General features: G+C 43.6%; 1 protein-coding gene across 7 annotated transcripts in view; it reads left to right on the top strand.

Annotated features, from left to right (window-relative positions):
• Osbpl1a (oxysterol binding protein like 1A) overlaps window positions 1-24,976 on the top strand; it is a 194,093-nt gene that overhangs the window by 84,566 nt on the left and 84,551 nt on the right. For 5 of the 7 annotated variants that reach the window (XM_051163746.1, XM_051163740.1, XM_051163742.1 and 2 more), the window contains one exon: window positions 16,224-16,386. The exons of 1 other annotated variant lie outside the window; for it this stretch is intronic. In XM_051163746.1, the coding sequence (XP_051019703.1) occupies window positions 16,224-16,386 (163 nt within the window). Of the gene's footprint in view, window positions 1-16,223; window positions 16,387-17,643; window positions 17,668-24,976 lie in introns of those variants that run through there. One more of the 7 variants, XM_051163744.1, reaches the window with a different exon arrangement.

The raw sequence follows: 24,976 nt of genomic DNA, 5'->3' as shown, positions 1-24,976 counted from the left end.
AGTAAAAGTCTCATTTACAAGGACCAAAGAAAAAAAAAAAAAAGAAGCCCAGCTACAGCCAGTTAATAAAAGGAGAAAAAGGACGAAATTATAACTGTGACCTGCAAAGAATGACAGCTGTGTTCTGTTCTCATGATCCTTATGTTTGGAATTTCTTTTTCTCGTTCTTAATTTCCTGGTCAGGGCTTTCAGGGCAGTGTTGGATAGATGCTGAGATAGTGAATCCACATTCTGCTATGATGTAAACAAACAAACAAAGAATGGTAGCCTCTCCAAATTAATTAAAAGGTAGTTAATAAATACCATTTACCATATTGATGATGCTCACATTTTATTCCTATATCTTTTAAAACCACGAAAAATGCTAAATTTGGATTTTAGCTTCTTTTTATAAGTGAGAATGGCTTGTAATTTTCTCTTTGTTTTACTATGATGAAGATCATTCTGATATCGTAAGATTGACTTGGTAGCATTCCTTCTTCTGTTGCACCTTACCTTACCTTACCTAAAATTGAAATGATTTAGTCTTTGAAATTTGAAAATGTTTAGCAATATCATCTTTGTAAGTTTTGTGAACTACTATTTAAATGTATTAAATAATTATATGATGACTTTGGTTTTCTATTTCTTTTTGGGTAAGCTTTGACAAGTTATGTATTTCTAGGGACATCCTCTTTCTACTTAAGTTTGTAAATTTATTCTTATTAAAGGTGTTGTTAGAACTTCTTTATTATCTTCCAAATTTTCTTGGGTCTATAGTTACCCCCTTTTTTCAATGTTTCTTTCAGTGTTTTGGAAGGCATTTTTCCTTCAAATGAGTCTATACTTCCTCAAGTTTTGTTAAAGGTTTTCTTGCGCTACCTTCAGCTGTGGCATCTATTTGATAAGATGATTTTAAGTTAAATTTTCCAGTTTTGTCTCACTTTCTGTGAGCTAACCTTTCCCTTAGTGTATTCTCTGGAAGTGTGGACACTTTGCTCAACATTTATTCTTTTCTAGACTTTAGTTAGTTTCGTGTTTGAATAGTTTGTAATTTAGTGAATGTCATTGCTGGCTTTATCCATTACTTTATGGACTCTAATATTACATTTTAAAGTTGCTTCTTGAGAAGTATAAGCAAATGCCCTCCTAATATTTGAAACACCTAAAATTTACAGGAGGTTTGCATGTCGCCCATGTTGCCCTCCCCCTCTCACCTGCCTACCTGTCCTGTGCCTGCTGCTCTGCGCTCCTCTCTGTGCATCCTCCCCCGCAACTCACTCATTTCCGCTCAACACACACTTTATTTTACATCCCAATCATTTCCTCATCTCCGTCTCCCTTTTTTATCCCTTCTTGCCCTTGCCTTGCTATACCCTTTCTTTATAAACCATCTGCTAACCATATCCCAGGATGCCAGGAGTCTAATTTTTTTTAAATGCTCACATGTTCGGCATAATTTACTACATGGGGAGAGCCTAGGAAGAATGACAGGCTAGGCAGGAGAAGGTAGAGGGTCCGCTGTGTGGCTCCCTGGGGCCGAGGTCAAGGAGCAAGGAGAACTCGTTCTGTGGCCCTGGGCAAGCTGCAGAGCTTGTCACAAGTTGTATGAAACTGTATAGGAAAAGAATGGATTGATTATTAGTTTTGTATGTAGGTAGTTCTCATATACTCTGTTCTTAGGAGAATCTGTTAAAATAGGAATTTGTCACAGGATGTTGTGGTCCCAGCATGGTGTATAGATGAGAGACACCATGATGGGAGACAGCAGGTAGTGACAGGAATGGCAGCAGTGCGCAGCTGTACTCTGTGGCTGGGACACAGGAGAAGCCTGTGCCCTGGGAGAAGGCGCACACAGTCTTCCGGCAGCAGACATGGACACGTGTTTGCTCTGGGGGTGCCTGCTCTTCTTTACCTAGTTCCATTTGCTATAGTGAGGACACTGGGCTTTTCTGAACTGTATTTTTGAATGTTCAACTTCTACTTACAAGATTGTTTCTGTAATTGATGCTGTGTTGTTATTCTGGATTCTTAACAGTTGAATTAGAAATGATGTTTTGAGTTTAACCTTGTTCATTTTGCATGTAATAGAGATGATTTGAGTATATTCCTCATTTATTTTTCTTTGTGTTCTTGCTGAAAATCGAAAGGAATACTAGTTCTTATAGTTCTTATTGGGGGATAGATGTGAGCACATGGACAGATGAAAGTAAAAATACTCTCCTGTCACCTAAAGCAGCTCCGTGGAACACACTTTGAAAGTAATAGGTCTACTCTTATTTCACAGAGGAAGGGTGGGGCCTGGGGCGGGGCTCATTTAGCTGTTGTTCTAGCTGATATAGGTAGGAGGATGCAAAACACAGGGCTAGTCTAGAATGCTGCCTCCGGATTTAGTGCCAAAACCCACAACTGTAACAAACACAGCTAGTTAGGAAAGTTCACCCACAGCACAAGGTGGTCCACCTTTCTCAGTGCTGATGTGGTCTTTCTATAAACTAGTTCCTCAACTAAGATTAGGAATAAGAAAAGCAAATGCCAAGAACACTGAAATGGCTTCAGACTTTGCACAGAACACCTGTATTCTCGGTTTGCAACAGGAAATTGTTTTCTGTCTTCTTGGGAGAAATTCTGCTGAAGATAAATTGTGATTTAGTGTATCAGGTTTTTTGTTTGTTGTGTGTGTGTGTGTGTGTGTGTGTGTAGGTTTTTGGGGACAGGGTTTCTTTGTGTAACAGCCCTGGCTGTCTTAGACTCACTTTGTAGACCAGTTTGGCCATGAACTCACAGAGATTCACCTGCCTCTGCCTCCTGAGTGCTAGAATTAAAGGTATGTATCACCACATCCAGCTAGGATAATTGTGATTCAGAAGAAAACAGAATATTCTAGATATTGTCCTAAGATTAAACTGGACTGTCAGAATGCTTTAGCCTGGGTTGTGTGTGTTTGATCCTCATGTAAGTGGCACTCCCTGAGTTGTAAGTTGGATGTACATCTCAGTTTCTTTTAGGGCATTTTTGGGAAATGAGGTTTATTGATACAGTATTTCTGTCCTGTAACACTCATATTCCCCTATACTGGATGAGAAATTAGAGCTAAGGGCAAGGAGGGATTTTGTTTTCCCTGAAGAACTGTGCTTTTTTTCTCTCCTTGTGGACAATTAGAGGATCATAATTGATTGTATTTTTCTTTCTGTTTTGGCCTTTAGAGAATTGAGAGCCACATGTATGGCTTGTCCATAGCATCTATGTGCCACATAGGGGTCTGTCCCATAGAAATTCTTCTGTATGTTCATGACTTTACTGTGTGGCAGTCTCTGAATTGCAGTGTTGTCTTGTGAATTAGTTGAATATTCTTTTGCACCAGAGTATATTTGGGTATAGAAATTTAGCACATATTATGATGGGAGGTTTTAATTTTTTTTTTTAAGTCCATTTAGCTATATATTTTAAACCACTGTTTTGTGAAAGAATTTTAGAGTATTGAACACCCACGTGACTTCCTTCATAACAATACTGAGTGTATCATTTGGTGTCATTAGGCACATGTGCGTCATCGTCCAACCATCTCCTCCATGCTGGGACGGCTTCCCCCTATAAGATGGAAACATCATGAAACAATAACCCGTTCTCTACTCAAGTTCTGGAAAACTTTCATTTTATTCTTTATTTCTATGAGGTTGACTCTGTTTTATACCTCACACAAGAGGAATCATATAGTAGTTACGGTATTTGTCCTTTTCTGTTTGACCGGATTCATCTACCATAACATTTTTAATGTCATTCATGTTGTAGCATGGGTCAGGATTTCTACATCTGAAGCATACACTGTCCTACAGTATGTGTGTTATTGTTTGTCACTGGGCTCGCGGGGTGGTGCTTCCCCTTGGCTGCTGTTAAGACTCCTGCTATGACTGTGGACAGGCAAGTACTCCTAGGCTGTTTGGTGCTGGGCTCCTTTAGTATATGCCTAGAGATGTATATGCCTGCTGGATCGTGTAGCACTTCCACTTGCGGCCACTTGAGGCAGTGTCACACACACTGCTTTCCACAGCGCATGTACCATTTCATGTACCTGTCAACAATGCCAAAGGCTCGGACTTCTCTGCAGCCTTATCAAAAGCAGATATATTCTGTTTGGTTTGACTTTTTTCTTAAACAGTACTTATCCTAGCCATGCGTGGTGCTGTACTCCTATAAACCCAGCGCTCAGGAGGCAGAGGTAGGCTGATCGCTGTGAGTTTGAGACCAGCCTGGTCTACAAAGAGAGACCAGGACAGCAAAGATAACACAAAGAAACCTTGTCTCAAAAAACTTAAAAAAATAAATGAATGAAAAATAGTACTCATCCTAAGAGTGTGACATATGAGGAAAAATATAACTACACTTGCTAACATTTTTTACACAGATGTACCAACTAGTCAGGCTATCCCTTCCTGACATTGGGCTGCACTTGCCTCACAGAGCATCAGTTTTACATTGTGTTTGGAATTGTTCACCATTTGCTATCTGGAGGGAAAGTGTACCTTAGTGTGCTCTTTTTTTCAAACGCTCCAGAAAGCAGGCATGGCTCTCTGTGTGCACAGGGAGGCCAGAGGTTGGTATTCCTTCCTCTGAGATCCCTGAGAGACCCTCTTGTCTACCTCCTAGCCCTGAGGTTACTGGTTTATTTATTTATTTATTTATTTATTTATTTATTTATTTTTTGAGACAGGGTTTCTCAATATAGCCTTGGCCTCGAATTCACAGAAATCTGCCTGCCTCTGCTTCCCAGGCAGCTGGGACTGGAGATGTGTACAGGGCACCTGGCTTCTCGTGAGTTTATATAACAAGCACTTTACCCACTGAGGCATCTCCCCAGCCCCAATGCTTACCGTATTTTTCGGACTATAAGATGCCCCTGATCATAAGACACACCCAGTTTTTAGAGCAGTAAAACAAGAAAAACAGTAAAATCAGCAATTGGACCATAAAGTTCATCCTAATCCCGCCCCCCCCAAATATGGTAAGTTTGTTTGTTTTTGTTTTAAATTAAATCTTGCTTTAAATGTGTTTTTTAATTGTTTTCTCTCTGTGTTGTAAGATACCAAATAGTGATTTGCTCTCATATTTAGAAGGATCATTACTTAATTGAACAGAATCTTGTCATATAGAGGTATAAAATATGAGATGAGGAAAGAAGAGGGTATGTAGGGCCTAAGAAAACGGTAGGTATTTAAGTCTAGAGTGATAGACTTGAGTTGAAAAGAGAACTCTGAATGTTATATATTAAGATTAGTTTTGATCTTTAGGCATAATTATAAGGACAGAGTTTATAAAAACTATAAAGAAAAAAGTTGAGTTGAAACATTAGAAAATGTGTGTAATCACAGAAATTATAAAGGAATCCTAGATGTCATCGATTTTTTGCTGTCTGCAGACATTCTTCCTGCAGCTTCTGGCGGCCATGCGGTCCCCCTAGCAGTATGTAAACACCTGTTGCTGAGCAGATAGGTGTGTGTTCCAGTGGCTAAGAGCTGGCAACCCAGGGCTCACAGATGTGGGTGGAGTGCAGGCTCTGCATTTGCTTCCTGTGTAATCCCGGCATCATGTGACCTGGCTGTGCTTGGCCTTCCTCGTTGGTATGATGACAGCTTCCCAGGGCTGGAGGGGGGGGGCGTGTACCTAGAGTGAGCAACATGGCCGATGCTGCGCTGGTTGGATGGTCCCTTTGAGTTACTTGTTCTACTATAGGGGGATAAGAAGTGTCCGAAGGTTCACTTTCCTGTTAGGGTCAAGTTTTTTTCCCCTTCTCTTCTTCGGAACTCATCCTTCCAACTTGCTGTTCCAGTGTCATGAAAAGTGTGTTTTCTTTCATGTGAGAGTTTCTCAGCGCTTTGATGTAGCTAGACCATTTCTTTCCCCTAAGCCAAGTATCTCTTAGTTCCTTCAGATTGTTACTGTGTCAGACTTTCAGATACCTGTCTTCTCTTCAGTGAGCAAGCGTGCTTTTCCTTAAAAGATGTCCTCCAGAGACAGGGTAGTGAGGGCAGAGCATGGTGCTTCTCAGCTTCCTGCTAGAGGGGAGCTCCTGCAGCTTCTGCAGGTGGCCCTGCTCCCTCTGTGGCCTCCTCTGAGGATGTGTGAACCCCTTCATCGGAACTTCCTGTTCCTCAGCTAGCCCATCCTCCTCTGTGTCCGGGTGTCCTCACTCTACTGTCCTTCTCAGTGCCGCACTCCCCACGCCCCGTCCCTGCTCCTGGACTCCTTTCCCGCTTTGTGGATTCAGCACTTGCGGCATCTAGCACGCTCAGCAGTCCGTTGATTTGCCTTGTGTCTAATTGGTAAATGGAACAGTGCGGGACTGCCCTCCTAATGGCTGTGCGTTCCCTGGGACCTGGAATGCCTGGCGTGGAGTGGGTGGCTGACAAGTTCTTGTTGGGTGAAGGACTCTTCTGCCTTGAAGGTTGCATAATATTGTACTTGAAAGACGACCTTGAGGACCTGCCCCTAGTCACGGTCAATTTACATTTTTAAAGCTTAGGGGAAGAAATGAAGTCATGTTACTTGTTTTTAGACTTTTGTAGATTTCAAGTCAATTTGTGTTGCTTAGTAAATGAATATTTCCTTTTACATAAAGGAACTTTCCAAATAGGTGGCTTGAACATTAGAGGAGTGGGTCCTAAGCCATCTGCTGGACAACTTCCTCATGCTGGAATACCGCTGACTGTGCATGACTCTCTCCTGGATGTTCTGTTCAGAGGGAGTTCAGCCCACTAAATTGATTCCGATATAATCTTTTTTTTCCTAGTTGGAGAACCATGAAGACATTTGCCAGATCAGAAAAAGACGTTAACATTTGATTGGGCAGAGAAACTTAGTCTCGGTGATGGAGAAAGGACATGTTTCCTGGTGTCTGCGTGTCTGCTTTTCTGTGTATATGGATGTTCAAGTGTGTGGGTGTGTGGGCGGAGGATCAGAGATCGATGCTGGGTACTGAGCTTTCTGTGTCAGGGTTACCTCCAGGTCAGACTGGTTGCCAGGGATCTCCAGGGACCTGCCTGTCTCTGCCTCCTCAGGGCTGGAATTACAGGTGATGTGTCACCATGCTGAGCTTTTCACATGGGTCTTGGGGACCCATATCCAGGTTTTCATGCTTGTGTGGCAAGTGCTTTGCCAGTTGAGCCCTCTCCCCTCAGCTCTTAAAAAGTAGATGTTGTGGTCATGGAATGTCCCTGCCCTAAGCAGTCCCCAACAGTGGGAAGGAAAGACTCCTTATTCTGTGAGTGCATGAGTGAGTCCAATAAAACCAACTGCAGCATCACCAGAGTGTCTGCCTAGGCTGGGTGGAGAGAAGGGCAGGAGAGCAGGAAGGGGCTGGGGTTCAGGGGAGGAGCAGGAGTGCTCTGTCTTAGTCACAGTGCTAGGTGCATAGTGCACATTGCAGTGGAACGCTGCAGTTACAGCAGATGGGTCATATATAATGCCAGTAAAGTTCCTTCATGAGGGTTGCTATGATGTCACTTGTCACTTGTGTTATCAATAACCTTCTCTAGTTCTTTGCGTCAGCAAACTATCCACTACAGGACCCCAAATAATTACTGAGGATAAGGTTTGTTAGAATTGCGATTAAACTTCCCTGCTTTTAAAAATCTGTTGTGGCATATTTCTTACAAAGAGATTTATTTCGAGGTGTATATGGTGCACAAGTCTGTGGAGAGCGATTACATAAGAGCAGGTTATTTTTAGGTGGAGAGCTCTGCAGCCACGATGAGGAGTGTTCTCAGCACACTCTCAGATTGGGCTGCTGAGCAGATGCCGAGACAGCCCCGCACTCTGCTTCAGAGCCCTGGAGCTTGCTCATCAGGTGCACTGCCACCTGGACAGAGCACTGATGAGGCAAACCTTGATTCCTAGGTAGACCTGGTTTCAAATACTTTGCTAATTAGGAAATTATGAGAGACATAAATGGAAGTATATAGAAAAGCTATTTTTCACAGACATTAAAATATCACAATCAGAATTTAGAGTCCTCTAGCAAGATTTTTATGTGTCTTTTTTTACTCATTTTGGTGTATAAATAGACAAATAGCAGCATACATTACTGCTTAATATAGTCTTCATTGTTTTTCTATCAGAATACATATTTTTGTAATTCTTAGATTTTGAAAATTGTATGTGTGTGTGGTGCACATGCTCATTCCTGGAGGCCAGAGGGAGGACATGAGTGCTTCCTCTATTGCTGTCTGCCTACGTCCTTGAAGCAAGGTCTGCACTGAGGCTGGAGCTTGTACCTCCCTAACCCCCACCCTGCTGGCTGGACTGCTGGTCAGCAAACCCCAGTGCCTTCCTCTTTCCATCCTGTCTGCAGTCGTGTCTCACTTCCTAGCCACCCTTACCTCAGTGACAGGGTTCCAGGTAAGAACTGTCACATCTGACGTTTTTACATGGATGTTGGTGACCTGAACTCAGGTCCTAATGGGTAATATTTAAGTAAACTTAATCTGTGGTGGTATGAACACATTAAGTGAACCAGTGTGTGCTTGCCTTTACTAAAAATCCCTAAGTTCAAAACCATTAAGTATTTGGAGATTTATTTATTTTTCACCTTGAAGAATCAGCAAGTGGACAATATGAGGTGTGACAGTTTGATGTGTGACAGTTTGATGTGTGACAGCATGAGATGTGACAGTTTGATGTGTGACAGTGTGATGTATGACAGCATGAGATGTGACAGTTTGATGTGTGACAGTGTGATGTGTGACAGCATGAGATGTGACAGTTTGATGTGTGACAGTGTGATGTATGACAGCATGAGATGTGACAGCATGAGGATGAAGTGTGACAGTGTGATGTGTGATAGTATTAGCTGTGACAGTGTGAGATGTGACAGTATGAGGTGTGACAATATGAAGTGTGACAGTGTGAGGTGTGTGACAGTGGAGATGTGACAGTGTGAGGTGTGACAATATGAACTGTGGCAGTGTGAGGTGTGACAGTGTGAGGTGTGACAGTGGAGATGTGACAGTGTGATGTGTGACAATATGAACTGTGGCAGTGTGAGGTGTGTGACAGTGGAGATGTGACAGTGTGAGGTGTGACAATATGAACTGTGGCAGTGTGAGGTGTGACAGTGGAGATGTGACAGTGTGATGTGTGACAGTATGAGATGTGACAGTGTGAGGTGTGACAATATGAACTGTGGCAGTGTGAGGTGTGTGACAGTGGAGATGTGACAGTGTGAGGTGTGACAATATGAACTGTGGCAGTGTGAGGTGTGACAATATGAACTGTGGCAGTGTGAGGTGTGACAATATGAACTGTGGCAGTGTGAGTGTGACAATATGAACTGTGGCAGTGTGAGGTGTGGCAGTGTGAGGTGTGACAATATGAACTGTGGCAGTGTGAGGTGTGACAATATGAACTGTGGCAGTGTGAGGTGTGACAATATGAACTGTGGCAGTGTGAGGTGTGACAGTGTGAGGTGTGACAATATGAACTGTGGCAGTGTGAGGTGTGACAGTGTGAGGTGTGACAGTGTGAGGTGTGACAATATGAACTGTGGCAGTGTGAGGTGTGACAATATGAACTGTGGCAGTGTGAGGTGTGACAGTGTGAGGTGTGACAATATGAACTGTGGCAGTGTGAGGTGTGACAATATGAACTGTGGCAGTGTGAGGTGTGACAGTGTGAGGTGTGACAATATGAACTGTGGCAGTGTGAGGTGTGACAGTGTGAGGTGTGACAGTGTGAGGTGTGACAATATGAACTGTGGCAGTGTGAGGTGTGACAATATGAACTGTGGTAGTGTGAGGTGTGACAGTGTGAGGTGTGACAATATGAACTGTGGCAGTGTGAGGTGTGACAATATGAACTGTGACAGTGTGAGGTGTGACAGTGTGAGATGTGACAGTGTGAGGTATGATAGTGTGAGGTGTGACAGTGTGATTTGTGACAGTCTGAGGTGTGACAGTCTGAGGTGTGACAGTGTGAGGTGTGACAGTGTGATTTGTGACAGTCTGAGGTGTGACAGTGTGAGGTGTGACAGTGTGATTTGTGACAGTCTGAGGTGTGACAGTCTGAGGTGTGACAGTGTGAGGTGTGACAGTCTGAGGTGTGACAGTCTGAGGTGTGACAGTATGAAGCACAGAGGCTTCAGTGTTAGAAGCTGTTCCATGTACTGCGTTCCTGTTTCTTCTTCCTTAAATAGACCTGGTAGACTCTGCAAACTACTGTAATCTTTTCAACAGAGCTTCTTCCTGTAACAAAGCTGTCAGGGGGTCTGAGAAGTAGACTCTTGAGGTATGTCATCAATTAATATGTCGGGGGTTCTTAGCAAGGAAAGAGAGGGTCATTGTTGTCAGAATCCATCAGCTTTCTAGCAGCCTTGTTGTGTGCTCTTTGAAGTTCTGACTCAACAGGGCTGAAGCCAGGCTGTCTAATTTGAGAAACAGTGAAAGAAATGTATCCTGACCCCTGTTAGGTTTGTGTCAGGGAACATGCGCTCTGAGCCAGATGTCTACCTGACAGGCCTGCCAGTGCCTGGATTAAGGAACTGTTTGTCTGGAGAGCATATCATCTGAAGAACCTGCTGAGTCTGTCACCTTACAGCAGTGTGAGCTCTAACAGGGCTGCTACGGAAGGGTTCAGACAGATGTTGTTTGTAGTCTGGGCCACGCTATGGCTGTGTGTGTGCATGTGTGTGTGTGTGCGCGTGGGTACGTGTGTGCGTGTGTGTTCATTCAAGTCAGGGATCAACCTCAGGCACCATTCATTTTAGACAGAATCTCTCACTTGGGCCTGGAGCTGAAAGATGAGGTAAGGCCTAGTGAGCTCCAGGGCTCTACCTGACTTCATGTCCCAGCGCTGGGGTTATAAGAGTGTGCCCACGCACCTGGCCTTTCAGTATTGGTTCTGAAGACCAGGCTCCCAGGTCCTCATGCTTGCCTAGAGGACATGTTCATCAATTGAACTATCCCTGCTTTTGAAAATCTTTCCAGACATTTGCCTTTTAAAAACCTGTCTCACTGGAAGCTCTTCTCTAATGTCCTTTTCTAGTTCTGGGTCCTATATTATCCTGGTTTCACAACAGTTCCCTGTTTACAACGGATTGTTCACTGTCTCATCTGCAGCTGAGGAATAATGGATTCTAACTAGAGAAAAGGCTGCCTAGAAAACAGCAGGCAGCTCCTCGGACCTTATGCACAAACTTAGACCATTTGAATCTATTTATGCTCAAATCAAAGTGCTTTGATCAAATGCATAATCTGCCATATCTTTACATATTTGTTGTAGTGATTTGTATTAAAAGAATCACAAGTGTAAATGAAAAGTCATTTATCATTAAAAGAAAAAAATCTGTCTCTTCCTCCTTGTTGACGTCCCTGAGTCTTACATGGGAGAAATGTGACACAGATGTCCCATTTTGACTAAGGATGTCGTTGACACTTTCTGTGCTTTGACCAGTAGTGAAGTAGTTTTTGCATTAACTGCTCTCTAGTGCACAAACTACTTCTCCTGGGGGGGGGGGGAGTGGGAGCTGCACTAATCTGTGTCTATAGACGTATATATTTAGATGTGTGTGATATTAATGTCCTTTGAGCAAAATGATTTGTAGCTTTACCCCTGTGGCCCATGAACTCCCTAGACGCCACTTCTTGATTAGATTTAGAATGCCAGGTATGGGTTTCATCCTTTGGAGTGGGCTTTACGTCCAATCCGAAAGCAGTTGATTGTCCTTATAATGGTCATGCCATCATTTCACCCATGGATAGGGTGAGATGGACAGGCTTGTCCTTATTGTAGCGCAGGGTCCACAGTAGGGTAAGACTGTTGATGACTTTTCTCCCATAGCAGCCTGTATAGCACCTTCAGGTACTGTGGAAGCTAGCCAGCAGACAGGAAGCTGCTTCCTGGTTGGTATCCGTTTGAGTTCTCCATGTCCTGTTAACAAGGTCTGTGGTGTCTTCTGCAATCATCTTTTTATTGGGTTCTAATAGGCAACCAGGCACGATGGCAATAGTCTGTATTGTTTAGCAAGTCTCTGGGACAGCCCTGAGCAACAGCTTGAGGGAGGGGAGGCATTCCATGCCTAGCCCTGGGCCTTTTATTTTGCAACCTATGGCTCCTGGAGGAGCATCATCCTCTGTGTAGGGTAGCTCCAAGTAAGCTTGTGTGCGTGTGTTTCAGAAGCTTATAAAATGATACCCTTCAATAAGGGTCTTTCAAGCATCATATTATCCTCTACCAGCCCTTCTCCCTATACCCTCCCCACTTAGCCCTGCTTCCATTAACAGTGACTCAGCATCTTCCATTTCCATCTTTTGTTATTGGAGTGTATGTTAATTTGCAACATGGAATTGTAAAGCTTTTGGGAGTTGGTAAAGATATACCCTGTTTTCCAGCATATAATATGACCCCCAACTTTTCTAGTTAAAACATAGTTTGGAATATACTCACTGTATAAGACTACCCCTCTTCCAGTGCACACCCTGTGCAGCAAACTCGGCCTAGTGTGTATTTACAGGCAGGGCACAGATAGCCAGGTACTTTATTAAATACTGGCAGACAGCCAGTGCCAGCCTACACTGCCCCTTTAAGGCACACTTCACACTCAACCTGAGGATGTGCAGGGTGGGTTCTAGGAGATTAGCCACCTCACCCCCCACGATGTGTGTGTGTGTGTGTGCGCGCGCGCGCGCGCGTGCGCGCGCGTGCTTTGGTTTTTGGCCAACCTTTTATTTTATTTGATTTTTTATTTTACTTGACCTCTCCCATAGCCTCTTTTCAAGGAGAGCCCTAAGTCCACTTCACTTGAAAACGGAATGCAAGCTAGCAAAGAAAAAAAAATATGAGAGTCAGTGACACCCTTCTATCCTTAGAACTTATTGTGTACAAAGTCACAAACCAAGCAGCTGTGTACTGTACACTGTCAGAAGGATGTATCCTCGTATTTTTTCATGGTTCACATGGGATCAAAGTATAGGTATCCCTAGACCCTAGAGTGTCCAACCAGCTTCTTCACAGAGAGAGAACTAGGTAAGATAGGGTGTTTCAGTCCCTGATACAGTCTTTGTTACTGTAGGTGTATGTGTAATAACTGAGAAGAGACCAGAGTGTGGCCAGAATTTCCCATCTTATTTATAATCAGGCCATTGTACCTGGTGTTCTGTGACTCCAAATCAACAGTCTCCAATTTTAGATGCCTTGTTAAATGATTTGATGATTATCTCTACCCCACTTACCCCCTGTGAAACACAGGTGAATAGCAGGGCATTTTCTAGAAGGAAAGAGTAGAGAAAAAGTGTGCAAACTGGCTAGCACATGCTGTTTTTTAAACCTGGCCTGCCCTGCTGCAGGCATCTGTTCATGTGGGAAACCTTTACTGAGGAATTCACTTTCATGCAGGAAATGGAATAAAAATAGAAGAGATGGAGGCCTGAAAAGGTTCGAATTTGTGTTACTCTTCAAGGGGCTCTGGACAGAGCGGAGCACATGCTTTCTGTTGGGTAATGGAGGTACTGCCTTGCTTTCTAGTAACTTCACAATGTGTCTTCTCTTGACAGGAGCTGATATTTGTTTACAAATCATAGTCTAAAGTCTTCTAATTTAATCATAAACACATGTTGGAATCCACTGGTTCTGTGAAGCAAAGTCTGGTTCCTTTAATAATGGTAGGGTAGTTAGGATAGCTTGAATGTTTGGATGCTTAAAATCTTGCAGCCACATGCATGTGCTGGTAGCACACGTTCACATGGTAAGCACCACGCTTAGAGTCATAAGGTGGAGTTATGTGAGGGTGTTATATCTGTTACAGCATCGAGTCCTAGCTAACAAATAAAAATCCAGAAAGACGGTTTGGAAGGTGGCTGTTTTATAAACTCCCATGCTGCAGTCTCTTCCTTGGCAAATGAGTACTGGTCTTTCAGTGCAAGGCTCCTTCTAGGTAACTTGGCATTCCTGGGGTTGTAGAAGGGTTGACACCCCCTCTGCTCCACTAAGCAGTAGTAATTTGACCATTAAGTCTCCTCCCAGGCACTTCCTTCATGGGGAGAGCTTCCTGGCACAGTTCCGGCTCCTGCAGTCTTTTCATGGGCAGCCCTTACTCAAGGAGAAGGCACCTTTTCACAGGTAGTTTGGTGTTAATGCTTCTTCAGTGAGGGAAATGTCCAGGGGCTGATAACTCCACAGAGCTCTCTCAGATCAACTGAAGGTTTAACAGGTTCAGACACAGGGCAGTAGCACTTTTCCTCCCCAACTTCCCGGCCTGTTTACTCTCTTTACTAACAAGTGAGGCAAGTGTGGGTGTGGCAGAAAATAATGCTTCTTAGGTGAGTGAACTCTCGGTTGTGGTTTGAATAAGATTTTCTAGAGACGATTGGATGGTTGAGGGCACTGATCACTTTGCCAGTTGGCTGAAAGCTGCTTAAGCTTAGCGTTCACCTGTGAGCATCTGTTAAATGGAAGGAATTATCCTTGATACATTTAAAGGTGCAGTCCAGCCACAGTGAAGCATGCAAACACTGCCAAGTGTCTGTGAGATGTTACGTCGCTGTCTTATTTCATTGTCACAGCTCTAATATAATCTCATTGCTCTAATGATAAACACTGAAGCTGTTCCTTAGATGAGAAAGACTTAACCCTGTCTGCCCAATGAAGTGAGCCTTAAAGCCAAACTGTATTGGAGTTATTCCCATAATTCTTATTAGAGCATTAAGCCGGATGTGCAGCCAGTCATAAAGACCTCAGGGCCACAAAAGTCCTAGAGTCAGACAGAGGGAGATGCTTCCTCCTTCTGGGAAGAGTGAGGAGCCTGAGAGGAAGAGAAGGGGTCACCATGAGTAGAGGAGTGACGCAAGGGACACTGGGAAGGGGTGCCCAGCTCTGAGATCCAGCCTCCTGAGGTCTGAGCTGAAAGGACTGGGAGACAGCTGCCTAGTCGGTACCTTTTAAACTGATGGTGTCGCCCCTGGGTGTGGGTCTGCCTGTGCGGTCTGACTGGAGGGGAGGAGAAAGTCAGCAGGTTCCTGAGCACATCCAGCAGCATGGTTCTTCTGTCTAAAACACTGGTTTTATAGAGGGTTTCGTTTCTTGAGAACGGGTTTCACGCTGTAGGCTAGACTAGCTCCAAATTCTCCATCTTGTGCCTCGTTCTCCCAAATCGTGGGAGTACAGGCATGCACCGCCAGGGCTAGCTCTAAAGCAGGTGCTATGTGTACAGGATTACATCCGAGGAATAGAGTCGGCTGCTAAATTGCAAACACTAGTTTAAAGGCCTGTTGTGCAGAACGCTGAGTAGATGGTGAGGTGACGGTGGGAACGTACAATGGGCAGAAGGAACTGAGAGCATCCCTGAGGATTCACATCAGCCGCTGTGGACATTGTCTGGCTCCCGAGTGAGGGCGTGAGCAAGGCCAGGGGTTAGCAGTGACTTCTGGAATTCTTGATGCAGACTTAGCTGTGACTGGACCAAGCCCAGCACAGGCTGCCTTGTGAGGTTTAGAGGCTGGAGTGCAGGGCAGGGTCAGATACTCTCAAATTGTATGCAAAGGACAACATTGTCTCAAAGTCTGAAAGGTCTGGCACCTCTGCCTTCCCCATAACCTTGTTTGTTTACTTACTTATTTACTCATTTGTTCATTCATTTAAGTTTACTAAATTAAAGGCAAAATGTAGACGTGAAGTAGAAACTAGGAATTAAAAATGGATAGTAACATTGGATATTACCCAACAACTTGTTCCCCTTTATTTGATATTCCAGCTGCTTAGGAAATAAACTGGGAGACTCCATCTAGTTTTGTGTACATTTTAACATGCAGGATGATGTGAAATGTTTTTTTTTTGTTGTTGTTGTTGAAAAGCTTATGGAGATGGCTTTTTAAAGCATTTCATGAATAGTGTTGAGGAAGGAATGTTATTTTTTAAATGCAATTTCCAAATTGACTAATATTTTTTCTTTTACTAGGATCCTTATAATTTAAGCTGAATTTGTTTGGTAGTTTGTAATCTATTTTCATTATCTAGGCTGTTGTGAGAAAAGGCCCCTTGGGAAGAACAAAATTAGCTTAGTAAATTTGCTCATTCATCCGTGTGTGTGTGTGTGTGTGTGTGTGTGTGTGTGTGTGTGTGTGTGTGTGTGTGTGTGTGTGTTTGTAACTCAGCTTCTTTCCTTTCTGATGTAGCCTTGGAACTAGATCAAAAGCAAGTAATTTTCCCATCCTCTGAGAAAGTCTGCCACTCTCAACTCTTATGTATCTGTATTCTTCTAGGTGAGGAATTTTAAATTGGAACAGGAGCAAGAAAAAAACAAAATTTTGTCAGAAGCACTGGAGACTTTAGCTACCGAACATCATGAACTAGAGCGATCTCTGGTTGAAGGATCCCCGCCTGCCAGCATCCTTAGTGAGGACCAGTTCTATGATGCACTGTCAGGTAACTCCAGATTCACTTCACCTGTGTTGTTGGAAGCAGTCTCTGTAAGAGTGGCTGTGACTTGGAATTTCCCCAAATAGCCATAAAGAAGTTATCAGTGCAGTTCCCTGACTACTGTGCAGTGTGTGTGTGTGTGTGTGTGTGTGTGTGTGTGTGTGTGTGTGTGTGTTCCTGCATGTATAGATGTTCAATTGAATGTAGGCACAGGTGTGTATGTCATTAGAAAACAGCCTTGGGAATTAGTTCTTGCCTCCCACCTTGTCTAAGACAGGCTTTCTGTTGTTGTTTCCCACTACACCTGCCTGACAGTGTCCAGGGATTCTCCTGTCTCTGCTTCCCATCCAGACATAGGTGTGCACTAGGATTATAGGAGTGCACTAGGATTATAGATGTGCACTAGGATTATAGATGTGCACTAGGAATAGGTGTGCACTAGGACTATAGGTGTACACTAGGATTATAGGTGTATACTAAGATTATAGGTGTGCACTAGGATATAAGTGTGCATTAAGATTATAGATGTGCACTAGGACTATAGGTGCACACTAGGATTATAGGTGTGCACTAGGATTATAGGTGTGCACTACCACTTCTGAATTTACGTGGGTTCTGGGCATCCAAACTCACATCTTTATGTTTAAATGGCAAGTGCTCAGCCCAGCTATTGTGTGGGGTGTGTGTCTGTTGGTGTGTGTGTGTGTCTGTGTGTGTGTCTGTATGTGTATCTGTGTGTGGCTTTTAAGACAACAGTCTGACAAAATGTAACCCTGAGTGGATGAGATGCCTCTCACTGGTGAAGGCCTTTGCTGCCAAGCAAGAACCAACTCTCAGAAGTTGCCCTCTGCCTACACCACATGCTGTGATATCTATGTTCCTCTCCAAGTAAACACATTTTTTTAATCCAAAGAGAGTTGCTGCTTCTTTAATCCAAAAAGAGTCTGCTTATTTTGAAAGTTTATGATATGCTATAATTGGAATACTTTCAAAATTGTAAATGTTTGACTTGCTCATTTTTTAATGCGTGTTTAGTGACTGCCCTGTGGTACCGGCTCTTGTCACATGCCCTAAGGAAACAGAAAGAGACTGTGGGTTCTGTCTTGAAAGGGGCCTTGAGAGTTCAGTAAGCTAGAGGCCAAGTAGCTGGAGCAGAAAAAGGAAGTGCTTAACTTTGCCCTAGAAACTGTGCCCAAGGGCAGCATAGTTCCTGTGTCTGTGGGCTCCGGACTCTGCAGCCCTGGACCTGCTGTTAGTGCTGTTCAGTATGGACAAAGAGAGGTGAAGGTAGGACAGTGTGGGCAGCGTGGAGAAGGTGGGACTGCCAAACAGTTTGGGTCTTGTGTGTAGGTGGCCAGGCTGGACTTGAACTTAGGAGTCTGCCTTAGTCTTCCAGGTGCTGGGATTACAGGCACGTAATGCCATACTTACTGAGTTCTGATCCTAGAAAGTGACATGAGAAGTTTTGCAGCGCATGTGAATGGGGGAAGGGAAGGTTGCAGAGAGCAGGCAATTGGGGGTCAGTGAAGTTGAGACAGTATTTTATGGAAGGAAATAAAGAGAGGAAGCGTGGTGGGAGGCGGCAGAAATGAGAACAAGAGGTTAAGCCAGGAGAGCTGAGGCAGGGGGTGAAAGCCCAGGGCAGGAGGTCATTCTATAAGATAGTCAAATTTTGTTAGCAGAAGTGTCAGAGATTAAATCGGGGAACGTACACTATAATAGCCAGATTTAGAGATAGTCGGTGTGGAGATGGTGACATTGTCAGTTAAATGTGGGATGTGTGAGAGGAGTGATTCATGTTGGGAAGAGAAGGACAATGTAGGATTTGAATACAGACGGAGTGACAAGGGTAAAGGTCTTTACTATGGTGTGAGGCAGGAAGGAAGTGTAATTAACACTAAAGATGGCTGACATTTGTTGTACATCAACTGTCCTCTGTTCACTGATGTCAACTCAGGTATTCTGTGGGTGACGTCCTAAAAGAAAATCAGTAGAAGCCAGGTGGTGGTGGCACACGCCTTTAGTCCCAGCACTTGGGACCAGCAGAGGCAGGTATATCTGCAGAACAAGTTCCAGGAAAGCCAAGGCTACACAGAAAAACAAAATGAAACAAACAAACAAAAAGAAAAAAAAAAAAAAAGACAAAGAAAAAAGTAGAAGGATCATAGTCTGGGAAATGTCTGAACACTTAATCCCAGTTGGTGGCCCTGCTCTAGGATGTTGTGGAATCTTTAGGTGTGTGGTCTTGCTGCAGGATGCATGGGGTGGGCCCCCACACTTGTAGCTCACCGTCTCTGCTTCATGCTTGATGCTGGAGACATTATGCCTCAGCTTCTGGCTCTGGCTGCCTCTGCCATACTTCCTCAGCATTGTAAGCCCAAAATAAAGGCTGTCTTCCTTAAGTTGCATTTGGTCATGGCGGTTATCACAGTGACAGAAAAGCAGGTACTGAAATTTTCACGGGTTCTTTTTTAGGGGTTAGGTTTTTAAAGGTTTGTTTTCAGTTTAAATTCTATGTAGGCACATATGACTGTGTCTGGGTATGTTCACATGTGCGCAGGTCCCCTTGGAGAGTGGAGGTGCTCCCTGAACTAGATTACAGATCATTGTGAGCTGCCTCACATGTGTGCTGCGAGCCAAAGGAATCATCTGGAAGAGCAGTAGGTGCTCATGACCTCTGAGCCATCTCTCCAGCCCATTCTTCAGGGGTTAACGGCTTGATAGCCCCTCGTCCAGGTCTTTCAGGCATTCTCAAGTACACAGACTCGTGTACATATACAATATATGCCCAGGTGTCTGAGTTAGGTTTCATTGCTGTGAAGAGACACCATGACCACTGCACTTCTTATAAAGAAAAACATTGACCTGGGGCTGGCTTGCAGTTCAGAGGTTTAGTCTGTTGCCATCACAGGAGGAAGCACAGCAGCATGCAGATAGATGTGGTGCTGGGGAAGGAGCTGAGGGCCTTAGATCTCAGGCAGGCAGCAGGGAGAGATTGCCACGCTGAGTGTGGCTGGAGCATCTGCAACCCCAAAGCCTGCTCCCAGTGATGATGTCCTCTAACAAGGCCACGCCTACTCCACTCAAAGCTACATCTCCTAATAGTGTCACTCCCTTTGGATCTCTGGGGGATACTTTTATTCAAACCATCATACCAAGTATACCTTGAGACTTGAAAAAATTATGACTGTAAGTAGCTACATGATTATTCTGGATGAGCTTTTCACTTAACAGTGTACCTTTGCATGCCTTTTCAGTATTGCAGCTCCAGCCCAATCTTTTTGTGTGCATGTCAAGCAATTTCTGTAACCGGTCTCTTCTTGAGAGACTTTTAGAACCTCCATCTCTCTGCCTCTGGGTATGTCAGAACAATCATCTCTGGGAGGAGGAGATAAAACAAAATAGCAGCAGACCTCTACCAGCATTCCTAAATGTGCTTCTTGGTGAGGTGGGATCGTGGCCACTCTGCTTTGTGGGTTGCTGTGCTGAGCGGGCAGCAAAGGCTGAGTCCTTTCTCTCACAGTACACTCTCTGCTCAACGTTGGCAATGGAGAGAGCGGCTGGGCCAAAATTTGTAGGCTATACAAGTTTTGTTCCATTTGCTGAAACACAGTCGTTCACCTGTGATTTCTCTACTGTTACTTAATACAAACTAAGGGGCTCATAGAGCAACATAAATGCTGCTTTGAAATGAATAATCTGATAACCTCTGTTAACCTGATGTTGACCTGGCACATTATTCATGGAGACCATAACAGATCTTGCTGAGAAATGACTTCATTTTCACACTGTAGTGTCTACACAGCAACTTTTCTTCACACTTCCTCCTCCACTTCTGCCATGAAAGAAGAAACCTGACCCCTTAAATAAGACTAATCCTTGTTTGTCCTGCTACCCAGTATCTTCCCAAGGAGACTTAGTTATTACTTTATTCACTTTTGTTTATATACCACATAAGTTTAAATGCTAACTTAAAATTAGACTTAAAGAGTAAAGATTGATTCTCTCAGAGTTTCAGCACCTAAGAGTCCTAAAATCAGGGTATGAGCAGGGCTGTTTTCTTCCTGGCTAAAGCAACCCACCTGTGTTCCTTGGCTCCAGGCCCAGCCTTCATCTTCAGAGTCAGATGCTCAGATCCTCTGCAGTCTCTGATTCTAGCCATCTTCCTTCCTTCTGAAGGGACCCTCATGATTACATTGGGCTCACCCAGAGTCTAGGACATTCTGCCTGTCGTGGAATTTTAGCAGAAATTTGCAGAATTCTGTTTACCAGGCAAGTAGCATAATCATGCGTTCTTTCCTTTCTCCCCTATAAATTCATGGTCTCATTTTTAAAAAATCAATATGTTACTGTGCATATACATAAAATTATATATATATATATAGCGTGTATATATAGTATAGTATAGTATATGTTCTCAGGGCTGACCATTCAGCACTGGACAACCAGTTGGTGTGCTCTTCCCTGGGTTCCCATCTCTGGTCCTTGCTTTCCTCTATTGCTGATGGGTCTAGGGCTGAGGCCTCATGGGCTTTTCTCCATCGAGTTTGACATCTTTGTTAGTGTAAACTTGTTCAGCTCACGTGTTGTCTGTTATGTTGGTGAGACTTTAATGGGTGTGTCTTCTGATGTTACTAGGAGACACAAATCTCACAGCAAAGTCGCTGATCCTCTGGCTCCTACAGTCTTTCTTTCTCTCAGTGTTCCCTGAACCTTGAGTATGGGACTGTTTTGTGGATATATACATTGGGACTGGGCTCCAGGACTGCATTTGGGTTGGTTTTTGTTTTCTACAGTAGTCTCCATTTATTACAAAGAGAGATTTCCTTGACAAAGGATGAATACTACACTTAGCTGTGGGTTTGTGGTGGTTTGAGTAGGGTTGGCACCCATAACACATGTTTCTGAATGCTTGGCCATAGGGAATGCAATATTAGGAGTTGTGGCCTTGTTGGAGTAGGTGTGGCTTTGTGGGAAGAGGCGTGTTATTAGAAGGTGGGATTTGAGCTCACAGAAACTCAAACCACACCCAATGTGGTCTGTCTTCCTGCTGCCTGCTGGTCTGGATGTAGAACTCTCAGCTTCTCCTGTAGCACATCTGCCTGCATGCTGCCATGCTTCCGCCATGGTAGTAATGGGCTAAACTTCTGAAAATGTAAGCCAGCCCCAGTTAAATGTTTTTCTTTATAAGTTTGCAGTGGTCATGGCATCTCCTTGCAGCAATAGAAACCCAAACTAAGCCAGGGTATGATGACAAAAGTTTATAGATTGTTGTTAGGCATTAGGCTGGTTTAGTGAATTAGTTTGGTTTTTTTTTCCCCTTGAATAACTATGACTTCATGAGCACTGAGTAGTTAGTTAGGTTTCCAGCATGTCTCCCTCTTGTTGAACTGATCTTATATCCAATTAGAGAGCTGTTGGTTACTGCCAAGGTATGAGTGCCACTACAGCACCCATAGGGCTATTGTGCTGTGTTGGCCATTGACGTGGTTCTCGTAGACAGCATAGCTGGGTATGACTATTGGTCGTCTTCCTCCTTTGGAAGCTGGCATAATGCCTTCTACTGTTGAGGGATGGTCTGATGTATTTTGATGTTAATTACTGCTTTCTGTCTGTGACCCACTTTTTGCTTAATAAAAAGCCATCCCACCTGGGCAGGGCAAAGGAGATAGGTGGGGCTTGGAGAGAGAGGAATTCTGGGAAGAAGAAAGACCGCCACCAGGAGAAAGACCTGAAGGGAAGAGAAGAAGGCCGCCATGGGTTAGATGGAGGAGACACGCATGGCTGGTGTGGATGGAGAATCAATCCCAGACAAAGAACATTAGCAAGTATTTGGGATTATGGATGGGAGGTAACTTGATAGAAGTTATTGAAAACAGATGGCATGGGATTGAGACAGGGATCCCATGCCTGCCACACGATGGGAGGTAGTTTAGAGGATTGCCCTGCCCCAGGTTAACTAAGGCTATTTTAAAATATAACAAGTGTTTGTGTCTTGATTGCTTGCTAGCCGGGCCTACAGGTAATATAGATAAATTTAAAAAACAATATTCTACTGTCATGAAAGCTGGTACTCAGGGAGGGGATGCTCAGAGCAGGTCCAGCTCAGTGGTCTCTGGGTCCTCTTTTAGAAGTGCATGGTGTTTTCAGCAATAAGGACTTTACCTTCCACCTCTAGGGACATTCACAAAAGGCTCTACATTTTGGAAGTCTCTTGGACAGCCCTGGCCAACAATACAAAAGAGGACGCATCATATCTGGTTTTAGGGTTTTATTAGATGATCTTTGGTTCTTGGAGAGAGCCCTGCCATCTAGATGAGTAAGGTTCATTAAAACTGTCTATGTAGGTTTGTACACAGAAGTTACATATATATTGTAGGGTTTTTCTTTTCTTTTTGGTAAACAGTGTGACTCCTCATGGCTTTTTCAGGCATCCTTGTTATTTTGTCCACCTCCTTCCTCCTTCCCTAAAGGCATCCCTTTTCCCGTTGTCCCTGTCAGATCACCCCATCCTGAAAGTCCCTTTATGTTTCTTTCCCTTTTCTCTGTTTACCTCCCCATCCTCCTCTCTAATGTGCCCCTTTCCCATCTCCCAGAGCAGATAACTTAGACCCTCTCTGTTGTTCTCAAACCCCCTCTTCTGGCAATTGTCCTGTCTTAATTTCCTGGTTTCTGGGCTTACTGCAGGCTATGTATTCACATAGAAGGTCTGGAACTAGGAACCTGCAATAAAAAAGAACAGGTAACATTGCGGTTTTAGGTCTGGCTTACCTCAATATGATCTTTCCTAGTTCCATCCAGCTACCTGGAAAGGTCATGATTTCCTTCTTCTTTAAATCTGAATAATATTCCATAGTGTAGATGTACCTCATTTTCATTATGCATTTGTTGGTTGGAGGACATTTACGGTGTTACCATTTCATAGCTCTTGCAAATAGAGAGGCGATGAGCCTGACTGAGCAAGCGCTTCCAGAGTAGAATGTTAAGTCTTTGGGACATATGCTAGGGAGGGGAATAGTTTGGTAATATGGGAGATCTTCTTTTTAGTTTTTTGGGAGTTCTCCATACTGACTTCCATAGTGGCTGCACCAGTTTGTAACCCAGCAGTGCAATAAATTAGGGATCCTTTTTCCCCATAGCCCTTTCATCGTGTGTTGTATGTAGTTCTGTTGATCTTCCCATTCTGACTGAGATAGGGTGAAATTTCAAAGTCGTTTTTATTTGAAATTTCCTAATTACTGAGTATAACAAACATTTGTTAAAGATATTTCTTAGCCATTGTTTTTCTTTTCTTGAAAACTCTCTATTTGGTCTCTATTTGGACCCACTTTTTAAAACTATAATTTATTCAGATTACATCTTAATTGTTATCCCCTTGCTTGTATCTGCCCGTTCCCACTCTCTCTCCCTCTTTCGCCCTATTCCCCTCCCTTAGATCACTGACAGAAGGGGTCCTCCTCCCCCACCATATGACCACAGCCTCTCGGGGCTCATCCAGATAGCCTGCTTCCCCTTCCTCTGTGTGCTGCCAGGCCTCCCACCAAGGGGAAGTGATAAAATCGGGGGCAGCAGAGTTCATGTCAGAGGCAGTCTCTGCTCTCCCCACAACCATGGAGAATGACCTGTCCATTGGCTAGATCTGAATAGGGGTCTAGGTTAACTGCATGCATTGTCCTTGATTGGTACAGCAGTTTGTGCAGGCCCCCTGCCAGCCTTAGTTTTTGGGGGAGGGTCTTTCCCTTGGAGCTGGACATTCCAGCCAGGCTGATTGGCTAGTAGGTACATGAGATCCACTTCTCTCTGCCTCCTTGGACCTGGGTCATAGATGAATGCTGCCATGTCTGGTGTTTGTGTGGGTGCTAGGGACCTCATTATGTAGGTACTTAGTTCCTAATTTTGTGTAGCAAGCACTTTACTTACTGAACAGCATTACTGGCCTTTTGAAAGATAGTTTTAAAAGTCTTTTTTAATAGCAAAAAAGAAAAAAAGCACTTTAAAGTTTGTTCTTCTCTTAAGAAGTGGCTAACTTGCGTCACCTTTTCTTCTTCTTCTTCTTCTTCTTCTTCTTCTTCTTCTTCTTCTTCTTCTTCTTCTTCTTCTTTTTTTTTTTTTTATAAAAGGATTCTTTGATTTGCCTAGATGGGATTTTATATGATTTATTGTCTCCCTTTATTGTATCCCCTTGAACATTTCTAGATACACAGGATCAATGGAAGTCTACTAACAGAGTAGGTAACACCCACTGTAGCACAGAGCCAAGGGTGACATGTAATGTTTTCTCCAGCCAGTGGGATCTTTTGAAAAAATTATTTTTCCAGCATCCTTAGAAACTAAATATTTTACAAAATTCCATAAAGTAGATAGATCCTTTTCTTACAATTTCATTAAATCCCCTTGAGTTGAATTCTTTAAAAAGAGAAAAATCTAGGAATAGCTGCATCACTTTCTGTGTTTACTGTGCTGTCTCTGTGCACAAGTATGCGTGCTTGTGTGTAAGGAAAGACACGCTGGGCCCAGTAAGTCTCAACTATGGCTCAGTGGGTATTTTGTGGAGGAAAAGTCCAAATAGTCAGTGAATTTTGAAGCAAAAAGCCAA

The sequence above is a fragment of the Acomys russatus genome, chromosome 20, assembly GCF_903995435.1.
Source record: "Acomys russatus chromosome 20, mAcoRus1.1, whole genome shotgun sequence".
Classification (NCBI taxonomy): domain Eukaryota; kingdom Metazoa; phylum Chordata; class Mammalia; order Rodentia; family Muridae; genus Acomys; species Acomys russatus.
Note: the sequence above shows the minus strand (reverse complement) of the source record. Positions and strands in the feature narration are given on the sequence as shown.